Source organism: Thunnus maccoyii, chromosome 4 (assembly GCF_910596095.1).
Source record: "Thunnus maccoyii chromosome 4, fThuMac1.1, whole genome shotgun sequence".
In the NCBI taxonomy this organism is placed as follows: domain Eukaryota; kingdom Metazoa; phylum Chordata; class Actinopteri; order Scombriformes; family Scombridae; genus Thunnus; species Thunnus maccoyii.
Window position 1 is genome coordinate 34,503,279 of NC_056536.1, and position 25,126 is coordinate 34,528,404.

The 25,126-nt window shown below is 38.2% G+C and overlaps 1 protein-coding gene across 2 annotated transcripts; it reads right to left on the bottom strand.

Moving 5' to 3' along the window:
- Positions 1-17,449: 17,449 nt before the first annotated feature.
- On the bottom strand, positions 17,450-24,885 carry LOC121896272 (putative C-type lectin domain family 20 member A). 2 transcript variants are annotated; one of them, XM_042410061.1, is made up of 7 exons: positions 24,678-24,885; positions 24,275-24,465; positions 23,064-23,283; positions 21,995-22,327; positions 19,259-19,396; positions 18,902-18,996; positions 17,450-17,675 (listed from the first exon to the last, which is right to left on the bottom strand). In XM_042410061.1, exons 1-7 carry the CDS (start codon positions 24,817-24,819, stop codon positions 17,556-17,558), a joined length of 1,239 nt encoding a protein of 412 aa, XP_042265995.1. In that variant the 5' UTR covers positions 24,820-24,885; the 3' UTR covers positions 17,450-17,555. The 2 variants fall into 2 exon arrangements, with proteins under 2 accessions (XP_042265995.1, XP_042265996.1); XM_042410062.1 differs by lacking the exon at positions 19,259-19,396.
- Between the last annotated feature and the right edge of the window lie 241 nt (positions 24,886-25,126).

Here is a 25,126-nt window from a genome sequence, read left to right on the forward strand (position 1 = left end):
TCCGCTGCTGGATTCAAACTGCGGACACTGTGGTTATGTGACATGCGTTTCAACCAGAAGGCTACAGGAGTGCACCAAGTTCTCATCATTTTAAACATTTAGCAACTGATATGCACTGAACAGAATGTGGACAAAAATTAAATATAAAACTCACCATCTACAACAAAGATCAGTAACGTGTTGGATGAATCTGGAGACGAAGTTCTGCCGTAACCACACCAGTACCATCCTTTGTCTGACTTCTTCAGCTGTGTGATGGTCACATACAGTCCAAATACAGATCCTTTTCTATATTCAATGCTGTATCTGCCATTCTGAGCTCTGTTCTCTTCTGTTTTAACCAGGATGTCTTCTTCTTTTTTACATTCATCCTTACAGAAGAACTTCCTGCTTCCACTGACAGTATTGAGGCATCTTCTTGTGATATTTCCTCCCACAATTTCTGTACGGATGAAATGAGTGTTGTCACCCAACGTTGCAGCTGAAAAGTTGAACAATCAACAGTTACTGTCTGTACTTCCTGTAAGATGCTGCAGTCTGATCACAATATTTCCTGCTTTTACACAGATCCATAGAGTCACACTGGGAGCTGCCCAGTTCAACCACAGTCTGACTGCTGGAGTAATGATTTCATCCAACATTGATACACTGAGTCAATATATCATAAACGTCTCACATTCTTCCCACAATTTAATTAGATTCTATCTGACTTAATTTATTCTTATGCCTCAAATTCATTAAATGGGATGAACATAGTAAATATATCAGGTTTAATGACTTTCAGTAGAAACTCACCATCTGTAACTGTGACGTCAAAGTCACAGTAATCATCTGGGACCGAAAATCCACCCAAACCATATCTGTACCGTCCTGAGTCTGACTTGGTCAGCTGTTTGATGTACACAGTCACAGTTCTTCTTCCAGAAGATTCGTCTTATATCTGATGCTGTATCTGCCACTCTGAGCTGTGACATCATCTGTTTTAATGAGAATGTCTGTGCAACGTCTGTTTTTCAATGTTTTTGTTTCATACTTTCTAATATCAAACACATTAATGAGCAACAAATATTCATGGATGGATGGTTCATATGTTTTGTTAAATTAGATTACATTTAGTTTAGTTAAATTACAAGATTACATTATAGAGATGTTGTAATTAGTAACAGAATATTTTAGAGAACGACAGGAAAACTAATTAACATGACAGCAACATGAAAACTTGTGTGATACAAATCTGACATTTGTTAAAATGAACACAATGAATGTCCAGAAGCAGTTTGTGCTGCAGCTTTACAGACACAGTCAGGTAATCAGTCCTCACCTGATAAGAAGCAGAAGAACAGAACATGGTGGATATTCATTCTGAGTTTGATCCTGATGCAGAAAATCATCAAACTGTCAGAGAACTGCCTCTATATGTCTGTCTGATCAATCAGGAAGCTGAAGATGATTTAAGTTAACACTCCTTCCTTTTTTTTTCTATCTCTCCCTTAAAACCTTTTCTTTCTTTTGGCGATCTGGAGACAGTTTTACATGCTTTTATAACCTCATGTCTCGATTACTGCAACTACTTTAAATTGGGAGTGAGTCAGTCCTTCCTGTCTTTTCTGAAAGTGGTTCAAAATGCAGCAGCAACATTCCTGACTGGAACAAAACAAAAGAGATCACCCTGTACTGACCTCCCTCCACTGGTTACCAGTGAAATATGGGTCTAACAGTTCACTTCATGGAAATTGTAAGTTACATGAACTTCACTGGAAGTTGGTCCCACCTTCCCTCTCTTTGTCACTTCTGTCTCAGTCCCTCTCTCTTTCTCATGTAAAATTTGATTTGCCTTTTTTCTGTGTTTACAACATAGTGATGATGATGATTGTTAAAGGTACATTAATGAATGAATCATTTTATTTTCAATCCATTATATGACCTATATGACCTCTATGGAATTATTCAGACACATTAAACACCAACAAACCAAACATTCCAGTATGTTAACACACCAGCATCTCACAGCACAATATATTGACCTCATACAAATACAAAATACAAAAATCTTTACATAATGTACAATATCCCTGGAGATATCCAACAATGAAGATTAAATAAATACATACACACAGCCTCACAGTTATGAACACAAGTGTAATATTAATTTATGTAGATCAGTGGTTTCCTGATTAAGCTGCTGTGAATCTGACTGAAGATAAGGATAATCATTTTACCCCATTTAACATTTATGATCACCATATAAACATTGAATATATAGTTATAAGGTATAAGAGCATTTTATTAATGCCCAGTACTTATTATAACTTCTCCTATGAAGATATATTTTATATTATTACAACTGAGTTTTACTATATTGTCATTCATTATCTGTTTATACAGCAGTTAACACTTCTGGGTGCCAACAGGAGTTATAACCATTTATTAAATATCTATAAACTGCTTATAAATGATAAATATGGGGACGTAAAATCCAGTCTTGCCAATATATTTTCAAATCATAAATCAAACAAACTGAAGGAAGCAACATGATATTGTTCGGTGAAGCCTTTGTTCAGAAATGGAAGAATATGTCAGCGAGAGATTTCCTGGCTCTAACCGACACTTGGCAAGAAAAAACATTGTGTTCCTTTCCTCTCTAAAATGCATCAGACAGCCTCGACTGGAACAAAAAAGAGAGCTGATCCTGTAATGATAACGTAAATTAATAACAACAGGGCACCACCCTGAGATCACGGACCAACAACCAAAAGTGAAAGCAGTTAAAAGAGGGTTTTCACTTTAAAAATGTCAATATCTAAGAGACACTAACATTTACAGTGCTGCTTGAAAGTTTGTGAACCCTTTAGAATTTTCTCTATTTCTGCATAAATATGACCTTAAATCCTAAAACTAGATAAAGGGAACCCAATTAAACAGATGAGACAAAAAAAATGTTTTCATTTATTTATTGAGGAAAATTATCCAATCTTACAAATTTGTGTGAGGCAAAAGTATATGAACCTTTGCTTTGATTTTGAATTTTGAATTTGAATTTATTAATAAGATAGCCCCTTGAGATGTAGCATCTCATTTTCAAGGGGGTCCTAAAAAACACAAAATACAAAATATAACACATACTTACAAAGACATTGTTACATAACAAACATAGACTACAAATACACAGATACAGACAGCTCTCTCACCATCTCCCACCCACACACCCCACCCTCAGCAGTTGTGAGATCACACCAAGATCACACTAAGAGCAGGCGTGTAATAGTCCGGGAGGACAAGGGACTTGGGGGGTAACATCTAGGAACTAAAGGCCTCTCTTGCAGTGGCTACAGTCAATGTTCATGGGTCCACCATATCTGAATATGGTATCCTATAATATCTGGACTAAAAACACTCATCTTATCAATCTGTTCAACTATTGTGTTAATTAAGATGTTAACTTACACTTTGGTGTGAGTTTGAGAAGTGAGCGCTTGTGATTTGTATGTAAATATTGGCCATAATATTGACTAGCTTGCTGTGTATGAGTAGAGCACCTATTGAGTGGAAATAGTGCAGGGTGAAGAATTAAGTTTTCAGTTATTGTCTGCTATCTGTCTTGTTATGTCATTTCATTTATTTTCACACTAAATCATATGTTAAGAGTGCCATATTTAAATTAAACATGCATTAATTTGTAATTTTCTTATCGTTTTCATTCTTTTGCACTATTTATTTTGAACATACTACAACATATTTCCTAAAAAAAAGTTTACTTTCACTGCTTTGCAAGGTTATGGAGCCAGCAGCCAGTGTAGTGGACCAGCAACAGAGATGAAACCTCCAAACTGTCAGGAGGCAAATGTAACAGGGTGGACCTGTATCGGCCCGATTTTGAATGCAGTGATTGACACTATTATTGTTTAGCACCTATTGTGTGTCCTGTGGGTGTGGTCTTCATGTGTGGTGGGGTGAATTGCATGGTGATGGGCTGATGGTATACAGGTGTGCTTGGGTGTGACCTCCAATCTGCAATTACTTAACCAGCCACACACACTAGAGTCAGTCACTTTGCTTGTCTTCTTTTGTGTGTAGATACAGAGTTTAATGGTTGGATTTGATGTAGTTTTGAAGTGCTTCCCTGTGCTTCGCCACACGCAGGAAGAGGTTGAGCACACCCAGCCACAGGCGTCCTATTCCCTCCTGTCTAACTGACTTAGCCCCCCCGGCTTTGGTCTTGTTTTACCTCTATTTATTTATTAGCAGCTATTTAATAAAATATTGGGTTTTTTTTTTTTTTAACTACACGGTCTGTTGTTTTTTTGCCCATTTTATACACTGGTTGGTCAAATCTGAACTGGGTGTTTTACAGAAACTGACCACAAATAACGAAAGTAACAACACCAAATCTCCGCAGGGAAGCAAGTGAAACAACAGGCAGGAGCCCCAGTTTGAACTAATATCACAGAGAGCGATATGAGTCGAGAAAAGAAGCTCCGTGTGTCACCAACTTCCTGTGCTGGAGTTCCCCACCAGAGAGGCTTCCTTCCCCGGCATGCACCGTGCAGGCTGACCCGCAGTGATGACACTTCATGTCTGTGACATATTCTAGAGATAAAGACATTGAAACTATAATGAGCCGCACGTGAAACATATGGCTCATGTGGGCTGTGTGGCTGCTCTAATCTGTTAACATGGGCGCCAAAATGAAAAGCAAGTTCCGTGATTCACATGTGCTGCTCACGCAGGCTATGTCCCAGGCATTAGACATGGAGCTCCACAAGGTTCTGTACTAGGACCAATACTATTCAGCTTATATTTGCTACCTTTAGGTAATATTATTAAGAAACACTCCATACATTTTCATTGTTTTGCAGATGAAACCCAATTATATTTATCAATGAAGATGAATCCAACCAGTTAACTAGACTCCAAGCATGCTTTGAGGACATTAACACCTGGATGACCTGCAATTTTCTGCTACTAAACTCAGACAAAAGTGAAGTTACTGTGCTTGGCCCTAAAGACCTTAGAAACACATCATCTAATGATATAGCTAGATGGCATTACCCTGGCCTCCAGCACCACTGTAAGGAATCTGGGAGTTATCTTTGATCAGGATATGTCCTTCAACTCCCACATAAAACAAATTTCAAGGACTGCCTTTTTTCACTTATGCAATATTGCAAAATTCAGGCAAATCTTCTTCTATGCTGGATTATTGCAATTCCTTATTATCAGGCTGCCCTAACAAGTCACTAAAGACTCTCCAGCTGGTCCAGAATGTAGCTGCAAGTGTACTGACAAAAACTAGTGTAGCAGAATGGAAATGTATTCCTGTCTGGTCTAAGCAGAACTGTAGTGTTTTGCTTTCTTGATTACTTCGGTGATCACTAGCCAATCATCGTCTGTGGGCACTCTATAAAGGCAGGTAGCTGTTTTCTGAGCACTCCTCTGATGCTGACTGCACGCCCCGTCTTCTGTTCACCTGACTTCTGCAATAGCTACAGGTATGGGAATAGTTTCTGTGTTTGGTCCTTAGAGTATCCTCTCATGCTGTTGCTCATATTAGACTTTTATGATTTTGTAGATCCCTCTGTGGTGATTCACCTCCCTTGGAAGTGACCCTCTCACAGATCACTGTTGGTAGGTCCACTTCTCCCTTGCTCTGCAATTTTATTATGCTGCGTGTAGTAAATGAATGAATGAATGAATAGTTTATTTTGGTCATACATAAAAAGGAACAAAACAACAATATATGTGTGGATATGCAACTGACAAAAACATCATCATCCAATCATCATCCATCAACATCATACCAATCCATTTCACATAATAAAAAAATCACACAATCAATTACCGAAAAAGGAATAGGCTGAAGCCCAAGGCTTATTTTTTCCTATCCTATATAATCCATAAGATTACCCCGAATATCAGCAGTATGAAAGAAAGAAAAAACAAAAATTTATACCCCGTAGTTACCCTGTAACTAAATGTAACAAGGGGGGAACTAACAGTGCTTTAGATTACAGCCTGCATACCCTGTACTTACCAACATAACTTACTCTGTAACTACAGAGGACAATGTGAGAACAGTTTGTTTCAATTTTACTTTCCTCAAAACATGGAGGATTAAACTAAATTAACTTCACAGTTTGCAGGCAGAAGGGGAGGGGAGAAAAGAGGTAAAACGGTAAGAAAAGCAAAGATATAAGTAGAAATGAAGAAGTAAGGAAGGAAGGCAAATGAGGAGGGAACAAGATGAGAGGAGAGGAAACAAGGAAGAGAGAAAGGAGAGGAGGAGGAGAAAGGGAGTCCTACCCTGAATGACAGAGGAGGGGATTTCTGCTGAAGCTAAATGACAAACAGAAACAGAGTCAGAACTAAATCCAGTCAGTTTTTCTCCACACTGACCTCCAATAAGTGAAACAGTGAAACTTTCCTGTCACATCTCTGACAATTAAAACTCCATTAAACAGATTACATGCTATGTGAAAGAGTTAGTAGAACTTAAAAACTCATCCTTCATATGGACGGATTTGGAAAATATCGTGCTGTCGCGGCTCTAAACTTAAACTCCCTGACTGTTCAGTTAGCTTTGTTGCATCTGTCAGACAGGACAAGTTATAACTTAATCATTTTTGTTAGAACATGGAGCCCAGTGAGCTCATAATTACAGCAGAACTCCCCACCTGAATCTGAGCATACGTCTAATGAAACTGATTAACTGGAACACCTGTGTAGGTGTGGAAGGCCTTTAACAATTTTACCAACTGCTACCTTTTATCTGCTACCAACCAGCTGTGAAGCAAAAGTTTGGTTCAGGAACTTGCTCCCAAAGTGGGGGTAGTTCAGTGAAAAGCCACAACAACACACCTTAAGTTAGGCTAACTGTTGTCGAGTTCTGTAGTGGAAAAAGCCTGAAAACCACCACAGCTGAAGTCCAACTGAAATCACATGTAATCATCCCTCTTTGCAGTCAAAAGTAATGTTTTTGAATATTGGTAAGAGTTTTATATTAATAGGTCTTAGCTCGAGGGGCATGTCAGTATCTGTGTTTGATTGACAGCATATGGCAGGTGAGTACCAGTGTTTTTATTTTTTAAGTTTATGTTTTATTTACTTGAAATGGAGTCTTCTTAGGAATCTTAGGCTAGAGTATTTTTACTTTTACTTAATTAAAGGATCTGAATACTTCATCCACCACTGAACTCCAGCTACATAAGAGGATGATGGGATGGTATTTATTTGAAAAATTGCAAAACTAGGAGGCACCATCATGAAACCAAAGAATTTAAAATATAAATCAATCAATATAAATCCCTTTTGGTTTCAGATTTTTTTTTCTCCTCAAATATATTGATTGTTACAGCTTTAAATGAACTGTAATATATTCATGTTGTTGTCTGAGCAAACATTTAGACATTAGTCAGGCTCAACCCTGAATGACCTTCTGATTTGTTTAAAAACAGAATAAATCTGTTTGGTGGGTTAATTAGTCTGTAATTTAGACCAGTGGGTCTGAGACTATGAGAGCAGAAGAGCCAGAGACGCTATTACTGCTTTTTACCATTTTATCTTCATTTTTTCATCAATGTGAGTGAAACAAATAATCTTTTATCATTAAGGTGTTTGTTTCATGTCTCCTGAGCATCCTTGAAACACAATCATGGGTCCAGATATTGTCATACAATATCGTTTAGCCTTGAATGATACAACATGGAGACTGAAATTTACTTATTCTTCACATGAAACATGGGGTAGACATCATAAAAAGGGGAAATATTTCTGTGTGATGGACATATATTTTTTTCCCCTTACAGTTTACATGTCTCATGATCCCCAAAATCATCTCTGGAGGTCCCTGCAGGATCCTGAGCCCCAGCTTGAAAAAAAACACAGATTTGTCTGATGATGATTAAACACTTTGGTGCTGCTTAGAGCTCCTATACTGCCTCCTTCTGACAGCTCCAAAGAATTACACAACTAGAGCTTTAACCCTGAATAAATCTGGAATCTCACTGTTTATTGAATTAAAGGCTCTGAAATTTAAAGATTTTGTTTACTTTAAAAGGGTTCAAATTATGTAAGGAGGCAAAAAATCAGTTATTCCCCCTTAAAAGTTGTTTAAAATGAGAGAAAGTCGATGTGTTTTGAGAGAAATTTGCATGTTCAAAAAGCACTGAGTGAGTGCTGATATAAAAAGTCATTGTATTTCAGCGAAATACAATTCAAAAAGATATTCTCTCATTTGGTGTTGTAATGATGGTGGTGGAGGGCGCTGTCTAACACATCAGTCCTAAATCTCTCATAGCAGCCAAGGCCTGCTTGTTGCATTAACTGACAAAGTTTTGGTGATTCAACACTCAGGTTTTACTGATGCACATAAACATTTGAGTGATCTTGCTTGTCAGCTGATAGCAAATGTGAACTCTGAATGGAACAAGTGCTTTGAAGTCACTGGAGTAAAAGTACAAGTAAATGTCTAGAAGGGGTCACTGTTGGTGGTAAATGCCCTAGAAATGATGATGTGTCCATGAAACACATCCTGCGTAATACCAGTAGTGAGACAGCAGGTGATGCTCCAGTGAAGTCACACAGTGATACTTACAAGCCTTTGTGCAGTAAAATATGTAGGGATAAACACAAAGTATGTGATGACAGTTAGTGGTTAATGCCCTGGAGGTCATGATGTGTCCATGAAAGTAATCTTGTGTAGCCCTAGTACCCAGCCACAAGGTGGTGCTACAGTGAAAACAAATATTGCTACTGATAAGCCACTGTACAGTCAAGTATTGAGAAGTAAAATCAAGATATGTGATGCCACAAATATACTAAGAAATGAGTGTTTGGACAGAGATCCAGTTAAGAGTACTCATCACATAGATTATTAATATTCCAAAAAGAAGTGTTTTGGCGTAATGAAAATATCAGACAAATTTGCATCTTCAAACAACTCATCTGTTTTGATCAATGAAAGAGAGAATGTAAGAGTGTCCAATTTGAATGCAGATGAAGTTACTCTGATAAGTGGATCTGAGGCTTCAAACGTCAAACTCACACAGATAAAATACAGGGAGCACTGGCATATTTGAAAGAATGCAACAAATGGTATAAACATGCAAATCAAGCAAATGTGAGGAAGAAGCTGACGATGATGATGATGATGATGATGATGATACATCAAAACGTGTGTAAAGACAAAATCCAAAGTGCTAACGTACAATTAGAAGATGAATCCACTGATGAATCATTACATGAAAGACAGCAACATGACATGTTCATGGTCACATTTGCAACCAGTTGATATTGCACAAGAAGTTTTGGATCTGCACTTTGATGACATTTTATCTGTCGCACCAGCAGAAGGCAACAATCCTGTGAGATTATTAACTGAAACCAAAAAAGCAAAATGTTTCCCACCTCTGAAATGTTAACAAACAAAGATTCACTTGGAAGCATTTTAAACTTTGATGAAGGATATGAATTTCTGAAACCTATACGAGGTACACCTGCTTGTTGGCAATCTGTACAAAAGGATTTATTTGTTATGGTGAGACAACTGGCTATTCCAACATGGTTTTGCTCATTCTCGTCTGCTGATTTGTGATGGACAGAACTTCTACAAAGTATAATGAAACAAGAAGCCCAAAAATGCATTGATGACCTGGACTTGTCTGACACATCGGACATGTTAAAAAGGAATCCTGTGACAGCTGCAAGAATGTTTGATGGTTCCATTGTTTCCTATCATGTCGCCAGCTCAGCCAATTGGTAAAATAGTTGATTACTTCTATCGTATTGAATTTCAATAGCATGGAAGTCCACAAACCCATTGTTTGTTGTGGGTTGAGAATGTGCTTCAAATTGACCAAGATGATGAAATATGTAGCATTCGTGGATCAATGTGTGACATGTGAAATGCCACCAGAGACAGATCAGTAAATGTATGAAACTGTGTTCATTGTAAAACAACACAGCAAAAGGCACTCAAAATATGCAAAAAGAAGGGAACAACTTGTAGATTCAAATTTCCACGCCCACAAAGCAACAAGACATTTATCACAAGAAGTAATCCTGATGACAAACAAGATAAAAAATGCAATAATGACCAGTGTGATAAAAGTAAGGATTGTGAAACTTGTATCAAAGAAAAACAAGAAATGCAAAGAGAGCATGCAGCAGCTATTATGAAACAAGTGAAAGAACTGTTCAAGTTCACTGTTGACTCTTTGCTTCTATTGGTATATTTCAAGAAATATTTGAGGCAGTGTACAAAAAGCTGACAAAGAAAACCAGCATTCTTTTGAAAAGAAGTTTATGATATCTGGATGAATCAATACAACTGTGAACTTTTACGATACTGGAATCCTAATATGGACATTCTATATGTTGTTGATGCATATAGCTGTATAATTTACATAATATCCTATATTTCAAAAGCTGAGCCCACATACCTTGTAGTTACCCTGTAACTACATGTAAGAAGGGGTGAACAACCTACATAATTTACTCTGTAACTACAGAGGACAAAATTGGAATCCCAATATGGACATTCTATATGTTGTTGATACATATAGTTGTATAGTTTACATAATATGCTATATTACAAAAGCTGAGCCCGTATACCCTGTAGTTACCCTGTAACTTAATGTAACAAGAGAAGAACTAACAGTGCTTTAGATTACAGCCCACATACATTGTACTTACCCTGTAACTACGCGTAACAAGGGGTGAATAACCAACATAATTTACTCTGTAACTACAGAGGACAAAATTGGGATCCCAATATGGATATTCTATATGTTGTTGATGCATATACCTGTATAATTTACACAATATCCTATATTTCAAAAGCTGAGCCCACATACCCTGTACTTACCCTGTAACTACACGTAACAAGGGTTGAATAACCAACATAACTTACTCTGTAACTACAGAGGACAAAATTGGGATCCCAATATGGACATTCTATATGTTGTTGATACATATAGTTGTATAGTTTACATAATATGCTATATTACAAAAGCTGAGCCCGCATACCCTGTAGTTACCCTGTAACTAAATGTAACAAGGGGAGAACTAACAGTGCATTAGATTACAGCCCACATACACTGTACTTACCCTGTAACTACGCATAACAAGGAGTGAATAACCAACATAACTTACACTGTAACTACAGAGGACAATGTGATAACAGGCCTCCCTCCACTGGATACCAGTGAAATACAGGACTGATTTTAAGCTCTGAATGGTTTGGCACCAGCCTGTCTTCAGTCCATATTCTACATTAAGACCCCTCAGATCCTCTGATCAGTTATTCCTCTCTGTTCCACGTTCCCGGTCAAAATCCAAAAGTGACAAAGCTTTTTCCATCGCTGTTCCCAGACCGTGGAACAGTTTGCCCCTCACCATCAGATCCTCCCCATCTATCACCACTTTTAAATCCCAGCTACAGACCCTCCTTTATAGAATCACTTTTGAGTCCCCCTAATTTTTTTATAGCATATTAAAATTGTTAATTTTATTTATTACAATTTACTTTACTTACTTTACTTTATTTATCTGTGTGACAGGGCACCCGTGAACGCTCCGTCATGCCCTAACCGGCGTGCGTTTCTCTCTCTCTTGGCCGGAGAGAGCGCGCCAGTGCCGGGAGCGCACAGCACTCCCACTGTTCCTGCGGAGCCATGCTCCAGTTAAAACTGTTCCTTGCAGGCCTGAACTTGTGTCCCGCGGTCCTGCACTTTCACAAACTTTTCCCCACTGTCCGAACTCTTTTCTTCACGCTAGGCGTTCGAGGGTGCACACTCGGCGCTGACACGACACACACACATATACACTTACCTGCTGCTGCTGCCTCTGGTTGCCTCCGGGCATGGGCCAAACTGGGGCACTTCCTGGACACATCATAAATAGCGCTTGGTGGCACCCTTAAGAGGGTCATGTGACCGTGGACCATACCATTAATATTGAATGGACTGATATTTTATGATTTATTTTGGTTTGGGGGTATTTGGCCATAGCTATATGGAGGGCGATTAGTGCCATTTTTCCTTTATGCAAAGTATATCATTGATTTTTGAATTTATGTTTGTTGTGATGTCAAATTTGAACGTAGGACACTATAATTTGTTAATTGGTTTGCCCGGGGGAGGGGCTAAGAATATATAAGGGGAGCTCTGCTCATTTAGGGTTGTTGGGTTTTTGGTCGTGGCCGAGTAACAATGTGGGTGACGAGCTGCCAGTGTGAAACCTGTCGTGTAAATACTTTTTTTTGTTGTTGGGTTTTTTCCACTCCTGCACTGTAAATATTTTTGCCACTCTTGTTTGGGGAACTTGGTGTGAATAAAAAATCACCACGCTGAAGTTTCTAGTCGTCTGAGCCATCATTGAAAGCGAACCCGCGACAATCTGGCTTTGCTTTGATTCTTCAACTGTGTTTTTACATTTTTCTGTGTCTTTGGTCAACTGTTGTTTTTGAATGTGCTCTATAAATTAATTTGACTTGACTGTTTCTCTGTGTGTTTACAACATGATGATGATGTTGGGATGGGCAGTAGTGTGTTTGGTTATTAGCAATAATTCATAATTATCATAGATAATTATGAATTATGAAAATAAGATATTGTTAACCTTAATCAATAATTCAGGCACCAACTGTTGGATCTGTGAGGAACACAGTTGATTATTTGCAATAATTATCAATTATCGAGGATAATTAACTAATTATGACAATAGAATTATTAATATGAATTAACAGATACGGGGCACCACCCAGAAACAGGGACCAATAACCAAACAAGGTAGTCTCATAAATGGGAGTTCACCTAGAATGTTAATATCTGAGAGATATCAACATTCGAGGGTGAACAAAGAAGGGTTGAATTCGAGCTCTGACTCCTTCAATCAGCCACTTTTCACAATATTACACACAATAATGACAGGAGGACTTCTGTCATTATTTATGTTTATTAAACTTAGCAAAATTAACAAAGTTAACAAATGCTTCATTCAATAAACAACTATTCTAAAATCTAATCCTACCAAACAAAACACAATCAGCTATGTACAGGGTTGGACACATGCAGGGGAATGCATGTGTGTGTGTGCGTGCGTGTGTGTGTGTGTGAGCGTGCGTGTGTGTGACAAGATGGCGACCGGACCTGACGTGATGAAGTCGTCGGTCTGCGACGCGGACGTGACTATGGGAGGAAGTCACGTCGCGCAAGAATCGGACGGCAGGAAGTATGGCGGTGTCTTGGTTAGACAGAAGCAAGACGGCGCCGCCTGGTGGACGGCGTCTTGCACTCACCCACTTCTGTGAAAAACACACGTGTCTGATGGCGGATAAGGAAAGACAAAGCGAAGCTTTGTCCGACGTTATCTGACCATCAGATGTGCAAAAGATGTCGGTGCGTGTATGTGTGTGTGCGCGCGCGTGTATTTGTTAGTCAGAAGAGAGAGGGAAGAAGGAGAGAAAGCGATCGTGAGAGGAAGAGAAGCGGTACCTTTGTCCACAGACAGTGCGCGTACGGACGGCAGTCTGTAACGCACGTTGTCTGGTTTCTGACCGACAAAGCAACTTACTTCCTGACTCACGATGGCACAAACACAGCAGTAGTCCCGAGCGGTACAAACACAAAACAGTCTAGTGTGGTGAACACAACTAAACAGGCAGTAAACTTAAAATACTCCTCAGATTAAAGCAGGAAAAATGGACTTGGCGGTCTGTCAACAGCACAACAAACAATAGCAAAAGCTAAGAGCTAAATGTTAAACAACAGCAACTGATGCTGATAAGAACACAAAACTAACACTGCCTCTGCCCAGACGTATGCCTCTTACTTCAGAAAGCGAGCAGGGTTTGTGTGTAGTCCGTCTTTATGTCCGGCTTTGTCCTGGGCTCGGATGCAGACGGTGGCCGTTCTCGCACGGTCTGCGAAAAGCACGGCAGCTGGCTCTTAGCGGTGTGGCGGAGAGAACAGCAGAGTCGACTCGGTGAAGAAGCGTTTCTTCCGTCTCGAGGGAATTCGAGGACGCTGGTCGCAGCAGCGGTCTCTCTCGGATCCAGGAATGTGTTCGGGTGAACACGGGCGAAGTCTCGTCTCGTCCGGCGAGGGGAGTCTTCAATGAGGGGAAAACACGTGTGTGGGGTACCCCCTTTAGTCAGCTGACTCAAAGGAACAGAAGTTACCCCTAGCTCAGTGACACGGGAAAGGCGTGTGCTTCAGGGCACGTTCAGTTTTTGAAGGGGCGGTGATGTCACGGCTGCGTCATCAGGACGCTTCGCTGTGCAGGAGTGTCTCCGCCAATGAGGCTGTATGTTGACTGTTCCCTGCTGAGGTGTGAAAATCACAAAGCATCCTTGGAAATGGAGTTTGCAATGGACTCCCATTGTCTGTAAGCAGCATTTTTGGTGCTATTCTTTTGTCTCGGGGGAAACAAAGGAACAAGCACCTCGTGGTCAGGCCTCACAGGTTACATGGAGGCCTTCTCTGTGTGACCTCATGGTTTGAGGCCCAACACCTGTGTGTTTGTTACACTAAGAACAGAGGACAAGTGGCTTTCTGAAGCAGTGAATCATATGAAGCAATTGTGGTGAAAATGGTTCAGTTTCCAAGCATTTGATACAGTTTAAATGGCGACATCTGCTGGGCGACTTTGACGTTGCTTTTATATGTAAGGATTCAGGGTGAGACGTCATAACAGGCAAAATATAAGTGAACTCACTGCTGTCATCTGTTTGATGTTTTCTGTCATATTTTATTCAAAAAAGGTTATTTACCAAAAACTGTCTCAGTGTGTGGATGTATAAATATATATGGAGATAATTAGTCATTTATTAATAAGGTTTATAGTAACCCCTTATTACTTTATGAACTCTGATGAATTAGGGACAGTAAGCTCTGTAACAGATTTATATTATAACAGGCTTTAAACAGTGAGATGACATAAAGGAATAAAACTGTCTGCATTACTTTGCTGCAATCAGGAAAATGATTGTTCTACAGAAAAAATAAAATTAAGACACGTGGGGGATTTTCATTTGTATGGGCAGGGGTTTAAATATTTTCATTCAAAAACAGTCATTTCCACAGAACTGGGCTTCAGTCTGCTCCTCTTCTTGCTCACTACCTCTCCAGCTTTGGTGACGACCTGTTCACATGACACCGATATTGCTGGCATGTAAAGGTTCCTTAAACATTATTGGAGATTGACAAGCACCCGCTCTGCCATCAACCCCTATGATTCAACCAACACACTCGCAGTCTCACACATGTGCACAACACACTCCGGATACGTGTGTGACGTAACAAAGCTTTGTTGTGATGGTGTTAAGTCTCACCCTTGGTCGGCCTTATGAACAACAATCCACCATTTACCCAAAGTAAAACTCTAACACCTTTTAAAACAATCAAACCATGGGATTTATTAAGAAAAACAACAAAACTGCAAATGAGTAGTTTTAAGAATGATTAATAATTTGAAGGCACAAATTATGAATCATACAAAGACTTCTCAAAATCCTGCCCCCTGACAGCTCCTGGCCTCTGTAGTTCCCCCCAGTGTGTCAGTCTGTGTAAGTCGTGGATGCTCACAGGTAGAGCGGCAACTAACAATTATTTTCATTATCAATTAATCTGCTGATTATTTTCTCAATTAATCGATTAGTGTTTGGCCCAGTCACGTGTACAGCTCCACTGAAATGTCGTCTAGAAAGTTAATCTCGGTTTTGTGAGGCTAACAGGTCACTGAACACATCATCATATAGAGCATAAGGCTGTCTGCATTACAAGCTCCATGGAGCAAAGTTATTCAATATGACTTTTATGTGTATATATTTTTAGCAGTGGTGGAAGAGGTATTTACATCCTTAATGTAAAAATACTCCGTTACAAGTAAAAGTCCTGCATGAAAAACCTACCGTACATAAAATTATATGGCCTAAGTATTATCAGCAAAATGTACTTAAAGTATTAAGGTAAAAGTACTCATTACAGTAACAGTTTATGGTGAATGATTTGTTTACTCTGCACATTTGTTCAGTAATTTTCCCTTTTTGCTATAATTTTGTTTGACCACATCCACAGACAACTACTGACCACAATCTGCAGTTAATGATCTTTATTAACTTCAAGGCAATAATATATCCATTACATTAATAAAGCTTCACTCCTCAATTATTGAACATTTTCATTGATGTAAATGTTGGTATGAATATTAATAAATTCAAAGATACAATAGAGAAAAGAGAAAATGTAATAATCAAAATATCTTCAGTCTATTGACAGAAATATTAATTAAAATGATTAATCTTTCAAATACCTACTTTAGTGAAAAAACTGTTCCATTTCAATTGTTTGAACAAACATTTTGTATTTTAGAAATAGCTTATAAATAATCTGTGAATTGCTGATCATTAAAGTGCCTACAACATGTGAAGATTTGAAAATGTCTGACTTTGATGATCTCTTGTGACAGTATCAAGAAAACACCTGCAGCTGCTGTTCTGAACCAGGCTGACACACACTTTGACATTGATTGTCTTGTTTTAATCACTTATGGAACAATTTAAAAGATGATCATTCTTACAGTTATATACACTCAGCGAGCATTTTATTAGGAACACCAGTGCAATCTAACATACTCCAGTACACCACCACCCACTGTGACCTCAATAATAAACATAAAGTAGAATCTTCACCTTTCTGACATAAACTGAAAATGTATTAACTTCATAATTCAACATCATTCCTACTAATTTATCACAGACTTGTCCTACTCATTCATTTATATTCTACTATAGAGTCTTAACATCTTCATCTTCCTTTATGTTCCAGTAATGTGGTTAAATTCTCATTTAAATAAGGTTTTTAATGTTTTGTTGAATTCATTCATTATCTTTTTAAAAAATGTCTTAAACACACATATCAGTAACTTCCCAGTAAAGTGGTGACTGTTGGACAACTGGAGTGAGAAATGATGGTTATAAGAAGAGAAAAGAAATATGTACAGTAAATAATATTTCTTTCCTCTTCTCCTTCTTTCTTTTTATTTTGTAGTATCAACATAATATTTTTATTTAATGTAATTCTGTTTATCTCGTCTCTGAGATTTTATGAGATGTGTTTGTGAATGCTTATAGCTTGCTATCTGTTTAATAAAATTCATGCACAGCTGAGTATATGCAGGTAAAAGTGTGTTTGTATATATATGAATGTCTTTGTGTGCAGATCAAACCTTTAAAGGATCATTCTGGCAACTTTCTATATTTTTCTTCTTGTCAACAAATCTCATGTTTGGATCCAAACCAACAATGAACTGATCTACTAACAAGTATTGTGTGTGTATCAAAGCCTGGTATATCTTATTCCTGCATTGTTGTCCAGAAACTATAACTATTTTATGCACTAACCAATAAAATAATTTCTAATAAGGTGACAGCATAGAAATACATACTGTATGATCATTATTTGTATAATTTAAAGAACATAAGAAAATATATTTTACACTTTTAAAGGATAAAGGAAAAAATCTTTCATGGAAATAGACGGACCAACTTCTACACAACATTAAAACTCATCTTTCTTTGTCTTCTTCTCGACCTTGTGGAAGACTTTTCCATCGGACTGCTTCCTCCAGCTCAGTTTGACGTCTCCATTCACCCCCTTCTGCTTTAGCCTCTGTTTGAGCTGAGATACAAAAACATTTACTGTCCTGAATATCAGTCACAGACAGTGGTGGAAGGAGTACTCAGACCCTTTACTGAAGTAAAAATACAGCAGTGTCAAAATACTCCATTACAAGTAAAAGTCCTGCATGAAAAACCTACTACAGTAAAAGTACATAAGTATTATGAGCTTGATGTAGTTAAAGTATTGCAGTAAAAGTACATAAGTATTATGAGCTTGATGTAGTTAAAGTATTGCAGTAAAAGTACATAAGTATTATGAGCTTGATGTAGTTAAAGTATTGCAGTAAAAGTAGTGGTTTGGTCCCTCTGACTGATATATTATTATATATGACATCATTAGATTATTAATAGTGAAGCATCAGTGTTAGAGCAGCATGTTACTGTTGTAGCTGCTGGAGGTGGAGCTAGTTTACACTACTTTATATACAGTTAGCTAGTTTAGTCCAGTGGTTCCCAACCTAGGGGTCGGCCCCTCCAAAGGGTCAGCAGATAAATGTGAGGGGTCGTGAGATGATTAATGGGAGAGGAAAGAAGAAAAAACAAAGTTCTGATACACAAATCTGTTTTCAGTTTTTGGACTTTTTCTCTAATCTTTGATTTTTGCTGAAATATTGGATCATTTGAACATTTATTGAAATGAAAGCATGTGAGAAGTTTAGAGGGAAAAATCATTATTTGGTGGAGCTGTTAACAACTCATAGACATGTGAAATGTGACCCCGACTACACACTGCTTTTTGTAAGACGTCAAAAGCCAAAAAGGTTGGAAACCACTGGTTTCATCTTTAACAATGTGTTGTATTTTAAAAGCTTGTTATATTATCCATTGTGTCAAATCTGCATCTGAAAAGTAACTAAAGCTGTCAAATAAATGTAGTGGAGTAGAAAGTACAATATTTCCCTCTGAAATGTAGAAAGTAGCATCACATGGAAATACTCAAGTAAAGTACAAGTACCTCAAAACTGTACTACAGTACAGTACTTGAGTAAATGTACTTAGTTACTTTCCATCACTGTTCACAGAGAAAACTTTTCACTAAAAGCTCTTGTTCAGTTACATTTTCCTCATCTGGAATCTCTGTTTTAGAAACAACCTGCTTCACACTTTAATATTCATATTTATTACAGTTTAACTTCAGATGATTTATTCTTTCTTCTTTTGACACTAGTCCTCTTTCAGTAATGATGACACATAAATGTTTTAAAGAGATCAAACATGATCTACCTGCTTCAAGATGTTCTCCATCACAGCAGGGTCATTCAGATCCAGAGCGGAGTTCTTCTTCAGACTCACTCGCACCACGTACTTTGAAACAGGCGCTTTGAAAAACAAACAGGCTTCATCAGCTGACTTTGTCTTCTGAGTGTTGTTTTATTGACACATTTTTCACACCAACATATAAACTGCACAGAAATCAATGTCCCAAACTCAACGTACACACACACACACACACACACACACACACACACACACACACACACACACACACACACAGCGACTAGGGATACGAGTAGGTTCATCCATGTGTCCTCCTCGTCTCCATCTGTATACACTGATGTACCGTAAATACATGTCACTAACTTGGCTTCTTCTCCGGAGTTTTTGTGCTTTCTTGTCTTGAAGGAAAATCTGGAGTCTGAGTTGTGGGCCATGGCTGCAGGGATGTTGCAGGGATGGTGGCGTTGTCCTGTGGGTGTCCTGCCTCGACATCTTCTCCTGCTATTATTGTTATGATAATTATTAGTCACATCTCTATTATTATTATTATCAGTGTTATTATTATTGTTGTTGTTATTATGCTTCTTTGTGTCTCTCTCTCCCTCCCTCCTTCTTTCTGTCTCAACCCAACCGGTCAAGGCAGATGGCGTCCACCTAGAGTCCGGTTCTGCTTGAGGTTTCTTCCCGTTAAAGGGGAGTTTTCTTTCCTTGCTGCTGTCACAAAGTGCTGCTCATGGGTTAATGTTGGGTCTCTGTAAATTAAAGAGTTCAGTGTAGACCTGCTCTATGTGGAAAGTGCCCTGAGATAACTTCTGTCTTCAACACTAAGGCATAATGTGGCTTTGTGATCAAGGGTTGATATCGAATACCATTAAAATTAAAATATAATTTCTTTACTGAAGTTGAATTAGCTTCCCCTTAGCATTGCAATACGTTAGCCTCAAGTCACACACTTCGACTCACTCTTGCTGAATAATTTTCATTATTATATATATATTTGATAATTTATAGGTATTATTATTATTATTATTATTATTATTATTATTATTATTATTATTATTATTATTATTATTATCTTATGCTTCATCATGTATACTCCAGATTTTAGTTACTAATAAATATCTTAATTTATCCTAAAAGTGGTTGGTTGTATTCTTTGAGCAACAGTTGACAGAGCTTCTTACACTCTGGTGATAGAAAGCAATTCCAAAAGAGTATGTCTCTCTCAAGTGGCTCAAGACTCAAACTGAGGGATTCACAGCATCATAGCACAGAGTCTGCTCTCCTGAGGGTGACAAATGACTCGCTCCTGTCCCTAGACTCAGGAAATCACACTCTTTTAATTGTTTTAGATCTATCTGCTGCCTTCGGCACAGTTGACTACTCCGTCCTCTTGGACCGCCTTCAGTATGTTGTTGGCATTCAGGGGCCCTTCTGTGGTTTGCCTCCTACCTCCAGGACAGATCAGCATCTATTAAAATTGATAATGTGTCCTCTTCCTCTGCATCTATCACATGTGGAGTACTACAAGGTTCCATATTAGGCCCTATTCTATTTCCCATTTACATACTTCCTCTGGGGTCTATTTATAGAAAAAGTAATATATCTCTTACCATTGCTATGCAGATGACACCCAGCTGTACCTCCCCCTCAGTCCTGCTGATCCGAGCTGTTTTAATTCCTGCTGAGCTGCATTGAGGATGTAAAATCCTGGATGGCAAAAGCTTCCTGCAGCTAAACCAGGATAAAACTGAGGCCCTAATTTTCAGACTTTTGCAAAACCTCAGTAAATACTCTTGTGCCTCTAAAATTGAATGTTAACTTCCACTCAAGAAATCTCAGCACTATCTTTGATTCTGGTTTAAAATATGATAAACAAATGAAGTCCGTTGTCAGCAGCAGCTTCTTCCATCTTAGATCACTTACAAAACTAAAATCATTTCTGTCTGTTAAGGATTTAGAGACCATGGTAGATGCTTTTATCTCCTCCTGCACTGACCTTTCTTCACTGGTTATCAATAAAATGCAGAATTGATTTTAACATTCTTTATTTGTTTTTAAAGCACTGCATGGACAGACTCCAGCTTATCTTTCTGAATTCCTGATCCCCTCAGATCTGCCGACCAATCACTGTTTGTCATTCCACACCGACAGTTAAAATTCAGAGCTGATCGGGTATTTTCCATTGTCGACCCTAAACTGTGCAACAGTTTGCTGCTCATTATTAGATCCTCCCACTCAACTGATATTTTTAAAACCTGTTGGAAGACCCATCTCTTTTCTTCAGCCTGTTAATAGTTATCATGTAGACATGAATAGTTACGCTCTGTTTTTATTTCATTTGTTCTCTCTATTAGTGATTCGTCCTCTGTGCAATGTTGTTGTGTTTGTAGGATTTATTTTTATTTATTTTATTCTACACTATTAATTTGTCTGTGTTTATGTTTGATTGTATTTCTCAGTCTGTGTAAAGCAATTGGGTCAACTTCTGTTGTTTTTAAATATGCTTAATAAATAAATTGACTTGACTTGACTGTTCATACTGACCATTAGAAGATCCCTTCATATGCACTCACAATGGAAGTGATGGGGGACAAAATCCACAGTCCTCCTTCTGTGCAAAAATGTATTTCAAAGTTCATCTGAAGCTAATATGAAGCTTCAGCATCCAAATGAGTCAAATCAAGTAGATATCTTTCAACGTTACAGTCTTTTTAGTGCCAAAGTCTCTCTTTTTGTTACTATACTTCCACCGCAGCTCGACAGGGAAACACTGTCTGAGGAAACACAAAGAGGGAATTTCATGCTAAAAAGACTGTAAATGTGTCAGATATCCACTTGATATGACTAACTCAGACTGCTGAAGCCTCATATAAGCTTCACAGAGATTTTTAAATGTTGACACACTGTGGATTTTGGCCTCCATCACTTACATTGAAAGCACATTTGAAGGATCTTTTAATAGTCAGTATGAACAGGAGGAATGATTACAGCGAGGAAAACCTCTTTCACTGGTCATATGGACACCTGACTGCTGGTTTAAGACACACTGGAAACATTGTGAACCATCCTTTAAAGGCTAACTGAATCATGGCTTACCTTTGTAGCAAACAAATGCTTTCTTCACATCACAGGTCCAGTCCTCCCATTGTCCAGAACGGCCAAAGTCTGCTGCCACACAATACTCATTGCCGCCATTAGGTTCCGATGGAGACCAGTTCCTAAAGGAGGAGTTGCTTCCATCAGACCACTTCCAGGAGTCTCTGAAGAGGCCGATCCAGACTTTTTGTCCTGCAGGTATCAGATCCTTCACCTTCTGGTTCTCTTCTTCATTTCTCAAACTGGCCAGGTCTATGTAGTGCTCTCTGCAGTGGCTCTGGGCTTCAGTCCATGTCATGATAGTGTTGATGAGGACAAATGTCACATTTGACCCTGAAAATAGACCACAGTGAAGAACTGTGTAGAAGTGACATACAGTTTTCCCGGGTCTTGGTAGCCTACAGCTACAGACATTTGTTGCATGTCGTTCCCCTCTTACTACCCCTGTTTCCTGTCTGTTACTTACATTAGTGAATAATGAATAATGCCAGTTTCTGTAGCAGTTTCTGTGTCATTATAAATCCACTGAGAACCACTTCAATAAAAGAAAGCATTCATTAAAATAATAATTAAAGACACTGACATCTTAAGAAATATTAATGAGTATTTTTAACAGCCTCTTCACATGTCTACACTTCACTCTTTAGATGTTCTGTATGTATCCAGTGGTGGAAAATAACTAAATATATTCACTTAAGTACTGTACAAGTACAATTTTGAGGTGATGATTGTGTTTATTACTATTTTTGAATGATAAATCTCAGTATGGAGCTGCATACATATGAATATGCAAGCACACATTCATCCATAAAGACACATCAGAGCCACTTTGCCTCCTTTTCTTACCCCTTTCGACTGAGGCAGTGACGTGGGATAAACTTGTGTTAATGGTGGAGCTGAATGGGTCAACAGGCTTCATATAAACTGGCTTCATGACTCAGCTTCACACCTTGAATTGAACACAGGGCTCACATTTATGTGCGTTTTATGGAACGGACTATTTAGGCCCAAATCTGTAGGAAACTGAAGAGTAACTTCAGAAAAACAAACCATTAGTTATAACTCTCACCTCTGACATCAGAGCAGACTGCACAAAAGGAATTGGTACAATTCTCATCGTTCCATTGTCCACCATCATACATCTGTGCGCAGTATTCTGCACTGTGTTGGTTGTTTGGTTCCCCAGGGGACCATTTTCTGAACTCAGCCTCCCCGGGTTTGTAGAAATGTCTGTCTGACAGCGACCACCTCCAGCTGTTCACGTCATTGTACAGTCCTATCCAGGCTCGCTGAAAGCAAGATTTGATTGTGTTATACAGCATTTGTCTTTGTTCAGCTTATAGGATGATTCACAATGTTTCCAGTGTGTTAAACCAGCAGTCAGGAGTCCATATGAACAGTGAAAGAGGTTTTCCTCGCTGTAATCATTCCTCTTGTTCATACTGACTATTGAAAGATCCTTCAAATGTGCTTTCAATGGAAGTGATGGAGGCCAAAATCTATACTGTCGCTCCTGACTGATGTTTTAAGACAGTTATAAAAAATTGTGAACCCGTCCTTTAAAGCTGATCAATACTTTTGCATAAAATTTCCATTCACACTCTGACTTTAAGAGGAGATTTTACCTAAAGTAACTGATACATTTTTAGTTGCTTGTGCTATAAATTCAGTAATTTAATGGTACATAATAATATTATAGTTATTACAATTATTAAAATAATAATGGTGGTGAAAGTGATGATAATTATTGTTACACAGTACCGGGTTTCTATTGACTGGAACTATTTATACATATTTATTATCATTGTTTTTATTTTATTTTATTTTTTAATTAAACTTTAAATTCTTCTTTGTTTAAATTGTCTGCTCTTTTCTGTTTCAACTTGTCAAAAACTTTGAGCTGCATTTTGTGCATGAAAGGAGCTTTATGACAAAATGTATTATTCTTATTCTTTTTCATATTATTACAATATGAAATTAAAAACATTTTTGTAAATATTGTATCTTTGTTGTCCAATTTCCTGATATTTATACATATATTGCACATTTTGCTTTCTGTTATTGCTCCCACATAAAGTCCCACTTAAAAACAAACTCATTGGGCCATATTTACTGAGAAAGTGGAACATTTGTACTAAAATGTTCATCACAGCCTGAAGAAAATGTACTAAAGCAGCAGCTCAGCGTGTGTGACAGTCACACCTCTCACCTACATACTGGCATTGTCAAAAATGTAAATGAAAGAGAGACAGAGTAGATAGTAGAGAAAAGTGAATTCACATTGCTGTATTCCGGGTAGACCATTTTGCTTAAATCTGCCGTGTTGTTCAGGATCGTCACATCCTCCATGTTGTCTATCGTGGCCAGGTCAGTGTAATTGTCTCTGCAGTAACTCTGCGCTTCAGTCATGGTCTTTGGCTCATAAACAAAGTGGTACTGACGTTGAGCGTATGATGAGACGGCACACAGCACTGTGATGACAGACATGCACAATGATTAGATCTGGCCTAAAAATGACTTCATTTCAGTGTATTCATGTGTGTCATTGTTTTTGGCAGTAAAAATTATGGATGTGAACTTCCAATATGGATGTGATGAACATAAAAAACATAAACTATCATTTTGCATTTCATATATATATGAATATATAAATATAAATATACATATATAAAAAAACACTTGCCTGATGCAGCTGTGATGCTGAGAAGAACTTTCTCCATCATCGTCTGTTTCTTTCTGCTTCTCTCTTTTAGTCTGTGACCGTTGATATGCAGTTGTAGATTATACGCTAACCTTTTACAGTACCTCACCTTTATAAGCTTCATGCAAAGTGGTTATTAATGTTTATTATTTTCCTATCAGGCTCTTCAGTTTCTCACTGGCTGATTATGCAGCTGTATGCACTATATTAAACTCTTACCTTTCATTGGCTTCATGCAAAGTGGTCATGGTGTTTATTATTTTCCTATCAGGCCTTCAGTTTCACACTGGCCCATTATGGGTCAGCCTGATGCTGTACTGACTATCAGGTCAAGAATGATCCTCTTGTCCAAAAACAGTTTGATATTGGTTTGTTTGTGCCAGTATGATGGAGGTTTCTTACTGACTGCAGCCACATAAAGCCAAGAAAAT

Bases quoted from the DNA above. Each gene is read 5' to 3' on its own strand.
- LOC121896272 (XM_042410061.1), bottom strand. From the start codon at position 24,819: ATGAAGCTTATAAAGGTGAGGTACTGTAAAAGGTTAGCGTATAATCTA. The intron at 24,466-24,677 runs GCAAGTGTTTTT...CTGTCATCACAG, and splicing joins CAGCATCACAGCTGCATCAG to TGCTGTGTGCCGTCTCATCA. The intron at 19,397-21,994 runs GTAAGCCATGAT...TAACAATAATAG, and splicing joins AGCATTTGTTTGCTACAAAG to CAGGAGAAGATGTCGAGGCA.